The 6,196-nt window shown below is 31.9% G+C and overlaps 1 protein-coding gene across 1 annotated transcript; it reads right to left on the reverse strand.

Moving 5' to 3' along the window:
• Positions 1–5,235: 5,235 nt before the first annotated feature.
• On the reverse strand, positions 5,236–5,676 carry LOC130447123 (nucleoredoxin-like protein 1). Its single transcript, XM_056783779.1, has one exon. The coding sequence runs from the start codon at positions 5,674–5,676 to the stop codon at positions 5,236–5,238; it is 441 nt and encodes a 146-aa protein (XP_056639757.1).
• Between the last annotated feature and the right edge of the window lie 520 nt (positions 5,677–6,196).

Consider the following 6,196-nt stretch of genomic DNA (forward strand, 5'->3'; position numbering starts at 1 on the left):
ATCATCTACCTCAAGATTTATGACCTCTACATTGTTTGTAATCACAAAATATATGACGCGCATACTTTCTGTCACAAACTACTACCTTACTGGAGTACTTACCTCTAAAAAGCAAACTAATTCTATGTGGTGATCTCGATATTGAATATTCCAATGTGGCGCTTCAAATCTTTTTTTTTTAGGGGGATTATTCCTCGTTCTCTAATTTTTATTTACTTTATAGTTTGTCTTTTGTTTAAGTTGCTTTTGTTATTATTTCACATTCTTTTCGGTTCCGGCATTTTGCTCTCCAGTTTTCTATATTGAGTGCTCTTATATCCTTCTCTATTTCATTTCTCCAAGTTTTTTTCGGCCTGCCCCTTCTCATTGGCCACAATGGGATCCATTGCGTTATTCTTTTGATCATTTCAATTGTTTTTCTTCTCATTATGTACCCGAATGTGATCCAAAATCCACCGACTGTACTGAAGAAGTATTATTATGCCGTATCTTTTCGGAAAAAAGTTTTCAAAACTTCAAGCATCGTTGTCAAACAACTGACTGGAACATGATGTGGAACTTTCTAGATTCATAAAAACACTAACTAGTCTGGGATCCAATTCTTTTCCCCTCAGGCGTATTAAAAATAAGCCCTGGTCCACTAAAGGTGTACGTATATCTGCAAAGAACTTGCGATTTATCTCACCTAAGGAAATTTTCGGATTTTCTTCAAAAATTACGTGAAACTATACAGAAAAATTTATCTTAAGGCAATAAAAGCTGCCAAAGATATTTATTACAATAAAAGAATCGCCGATTCTCGTAATTTTTCCAAAGAAACATGGTCCATTGTGAATAATCTAAGAAATAAGGCTTTTTCATCGAGCATAACCTAATAACCTTAATAATTACTCTGTGATTGTCGCCACAAATTCATCAAATTCTATAATTCCTTTCCATGATCCGCTTTAATATCTCCCTGATACTAACGCTAATTTACACAGTTTCTTATTTATGCCTGTAGTTTTAGCAGAGCTTCACGGTACAATTAATGGCATCAACAATAAATACTCATTTGTAACTAATGGACTAGTATTAAAAATGTTTTAGAATCTGCCCAATTGCACTTTAAGACCACACCTGGAAAATCACGGAAAGGTTAGTTAACATGAAAAACCATCTCTACGGTGGTGTTTCGAAATAACTTTGATTTGGAAATAAACTGCAGTTCATTCATTTTCAGCAAAGTTTATGCTCCCATTTTGCAGTAATCTTGTAAGAAAGCAATCTTACGTCTTGTCTCTGAATCCCGTTTTGTGAGAAAACGACTAATCGCACTGAAAAAATATAAAATTTCTATAGGAAGTTCAAAATACAATGTATGAAAAGAACTTTTTTTCACATAGGAACACTTATTATTGTGAAAATGTGTCACAATTTTGAGAGTGTAACAACTTTTTCCAGCCTCAAAATATTATTTTATAGTACTGAAATTTCCTAGCTAATGGTTTAGTCGGAGAGTACCAATAGAATAATTATCACAATCACCTTAGCACTCTAATTTTCTTCATCTGGAAGTCGAAAAGCAATTGTATATAAAATTCCACCTCTAGATTGCCAAAACTCATAGAGAAAAATTACCTCTGTTATGGAAAAGCTTCAGGCGAAAGTGATTACAGAAATTGCAAAGAAATTTGAGAGCAGATTTTGATGCTTTTTATAAAAAACGTTTCAGTAATCTCTGAAAATAATTTGTTTTTATTATTTTTTTTGTTTCTTTCTGAGAAACTGATATTAAAATGGTCCATATGTATGGAATAAATTTGATTTTATCGTTATTATGTAATATGTGGAAGAAACCTGAAACAGTTCGATTTCTAGCCTTAACTTGGCAATTGAAATTAAAACATTATCCCCTTCTAGCACGCACCCCCTCTGAATTATAAGTACACTACGAAAATTTTGAATGAGAAAGTGGGTGGTGTGGCACTTTATTGAAAAGGAATTTTAGTCCTCAGTTCAGCAATATGAAGTCTTTTAAATTTGTTGCAAATATAACTGAGAAAACTCATCTTTAAGATGTAAAGAAAAACACTGGCTTTACAAAGTTTAGTTGGTTCAGGAGTTAATTGAAGATGATCCTGATAGATAGAAGGCAAGAATTCTCTGAATTGATGATGGAAAGAATGAGCGCAGATTTGCAGTTCATAAACAAAATAGTTTTTTCTGATGAAGCGACGTTTCATTTAAACGGAACGATTAACAAACAGAACTGTAGATGTTGGAGCAAAGAAAATCCTCACTGGATGTGTGGGGCTCACACTATATCCTAAAAAAGTGAACGTTTGGGCTGGTATCATTAACAATAAAATTATTGGCCCTTATTTTTATTGATGGCTCAGTTAATGGTGAGGATTATCTAGATTTTTTGATTAACTTCTCAGTGCTCCTATTACAAAAACTTTTTCCAACTTTAATTCATTGAAATGAGTATAGATCTATTTGCTACTAACAAGACGGAGCTCCACCGCATTTTACACGTACAGTTATCTTTCTAGATTTTACAATACATTAAAAAATGCTGTCAATCACATTATATAATATCCTATTACTGAATTTTCGTTTATAAAAAGCAGTAACAGAAATACACTTATTTATATGAGATCAACAACTTCCAGCCCAGTTTTTTACGTTCTCTTGAGTAATAGGGAATGATCAGAGCAAAATGACAGCACGGGCATATGAGATCCCAATAAGTAGATGAGTAGCTGATAGTAGGAAACGTAAGAAAGATAGTCGTAATGTTATTGTGACACTCCTGAATCTAATCAAATTTGTCAATCAATAATTCATTCTGTCACTGTCATATTATTATTATTCGATTAGTTGTAACAAATACAAGCCGTTCAAATAACCAGTGTCTTTTCCAATCAATTTTCTATAAGAAATTGGCGACGAGGATAAAGCAAAATGTTTCTACCACAATCAATGAGAAGCAGTTCTACGAGCTCATGAGCTGTCTCAAAGGTTTTATGATTACCACACATAACAATATTCAATATCCCCGTTTGAAAACTTTGTTTCAAGGAACCTTTTACGTGTTACATTAGCCTTTTAAGAGCTATCTAGTGGTTAAAAATGTCACTGATGCATCGAAACAACCGCCAGATACTCAATGCCTTAGTGGGATCGACCAATTTCAACAACCTTTCGGCGTTTCTGGGATCTGATTGGCCAATAAGTAATCAGACGTATACAAACTTGAAAATTACGAAAAAATACTTTCACCAAAGCTGAATGTTGTGTCGGAGCAAAACTTTTTGTCAACTTACTAGACTGAGACGCAAACCATTGCTAAGTTTGTTGCTAGCTTCCGACGCAACCGAATTGACTGCAATATTTACGACGTTTGTAGATGTCAAGCTAAAGTGTCTGTAGGTGATATTTTTCTGATTTTTTTTTTCTATTATATTTGAGGCCTCGCGCATCCATAATAAAGGGACTTGGCAATTTGGCGTTGTAGCTGAACGTCTTGTTTCGAACCATTACATGGTGAAATTAGAAACTGGACGTGTGCTGAAGGAAATTGTCTAGAGGATTCATTTCAGGTGATCGCCGGGGCAAAAATTTTCATCACGGTTTTTTGCGAAATATCAAGTTCCCTGAATATTTGTCTAGTACTCAAGTGTGGATCGTCTTCTAACTGGACAAAAACATCTAAAGATTTGTTTTCAGTTGATGCAGTTTTTCTGCTTGATATGGATAAATCTTTTACTGAATCAGTTTTGTTGAACTTTTTCACTAATTCACTAACAGTAGATCTTGGTATGGGATTTCGGTTAGGATATAAATTATTAAAGATATTACACGTTTCTTGTTGACTTCTAAACATTTCACCATATCCTAATGTCATTAAAATATCAATTCGTTCTTTTTCAGATAAACGATATATTGTTACTTTTAATAAACTTCAACAATAATAATTTATTGAAACGTCAAATTTATTATTGTAGTAGTCATGTCAACCTAAATGTATTATTTTAACCTCTGAAGAGATAACGCAAATGTAGTTACAACTCTAAAATTATGGCATTTAGGTATAGAGAACATTAGACGAAAAATAATAAGCGAAAAATATACAGGGTGATCCATTTGAAATAACAAAGTTCATTATTTTTCCGAAAAAAGCAAAGATCTAACAACAATATAAATACCACCATAATATGGATCGTATCACCAGACCCTTGTACACAAAAATTTATAAAAATCGTACAAGCCGTTTCCGAGATAATTGAGGCGTTCTATATATGAAACACACTTTGTATTTCGTATCAATTATTATTTTTCACGGAGTTGAGGGTAACTTTTTTCTAATATAACAACCAAATTCGTTTACCTCTGACAATTTCAGTAGTGAAAAACTATTTCTTCACCTATCATTCATTTCAAAAAAGATTTTCTGATTTCCAAATTGATTTCCCAACATGGATTATGCAGATAATGTTAGTGGATTTATCTGATATATCGAATATGCAGTATCAAGACAACTCACAGAGATGCAAAATGATTAATTATTAGCTAAAACTTTATTTAATTAAAAAAGAGCGATGGTATGGCTTTGCGAGGAAACAGATATCAAATAACCAAATGTGCAAGTAAACTATGTTCATTGTTTCCGTCTACATATGTAACGGAAGGTGAATTTAGGGTTGTTAATTACTAGTAAAAAAAGAAATCGTCTAGATAAAACAAAACAGGGAGATTTGAGACTAAAGATAACCAAACTGGAACCTTACATAAAATGTCTGTGTAACAAACATCAAGCACAAAGATTTGACTAAAATTTAAATATTAAATTATTATGGGCAAAATCTCTATTGAAATTATTTCGAATTTTAATTTTAGTTTTTCATATGCTTTAAAAATTTACTTACTATGATTCTTCAACAATTTCTTAGTTCCTTAGATGCGCAATTAAATTTTTTAATATTAAAATCTAAGCATATGTTACATATGGGACCATAAGAATTTTAGTAGGACTTGGGTGGGGCACGAGAAAAAGAAGTTTGGTAAACACTGCTTGGAACAGTATCATTTTACGACTCATATTTTGGCACTAAAAATATAACACACAAAAATTTCATTTTAACAAGTTGGAATATAAATTAATTAAGTCATCTACATTTTTACCTAAGAATTTTTATTTAAAATTATATATTAAAAAATAAAGTAATTGAAAATAGACTGTAAATATCATTACTTTTGTACAAATTCTGTCCAGGTGACTAAAACATTGATTCCCAGATTTTCTAGTTCTTCCTTACCTTTTCTAGTTATAATGGAACCATCACGTTTTACTACAATAATCATCGGCATGTAAGATACGTCATATCTATACCTGAGTATATCACAAATCGAGCTTTTAAATGGTATCGCACTCCAGGGTCCTTGAGCCATCAAATCGGAATCGTATCCTTCTTTTGATGTATCGGCAGATACGTATATAATTTCCATACCCACTTTTCTCTTCAAATTTTCGGAATATAAATCTTTCAACAGAACTATCAAATTTTTTGTGTTTGCTACCCAAGACGCAGAGAAGAATAATATGAAAATCTTGATATTTCGGAGGTATTCTTCGCAGTCTACTATAGATCCATCTGGTTTTCTTATTGTTTGATTGTCCAAAATATCCATGTAAATATTCCTGGAACTAATGTAAACGACCGTAAACGTCAGTTGTCAGTCATGTTTCTTTCTTCTTCTTTTAACCACTGCTTCAGAATTAAACAAACTTTATTTGTGACAATAGTTAACGTTTGCATTCCAACTTTTTCTGACGGAATTTATCACACCAAAAGGCCATTACCTGACCGAATTCATTACCGTTCGTCTTTTTTGACTGAAAATTGGTTTTTGAAACATGTAGAAATATAGATGCTTCTTTAATTTCTTATTTCTTAGATCTTTTGATATATTAATACATCTAAATGTTATTGATTCTTGAAAGATAAAATATTTTGATAGAGACTTCAAGAAAAGTTCAAACGTCAAATTTTATCTGTCAAAAATTATTGAAAAAACTGATTTTGAAACAGAAGAGACCTCAAATCAAGAAAATTTGGATGCTTTAATATAGATGTTTCGACCTATTTCTTCATTTTCAATTTCTAATTATCAAAATTCAAATTTCTGTGTATATATTAATCATTTGGAT

The sequence above is a fragment of the Diorhabda sublineata genome, chromosome 7 (genome assembly GCF_026230105.1).
Source record: "Diorhabda sublineata isolate icDioSubl1.1 chromosome 7, icDioSubl1.1, whole genome shotgun sequence".
In the NCBI taxonomy this organism is placed as follows: Eukaryota; Metazoa; Arthropoda; class Insecta; order Coleoptera; family Chrysomelidae; genus Diorhabda; species Diorhabda sublineata.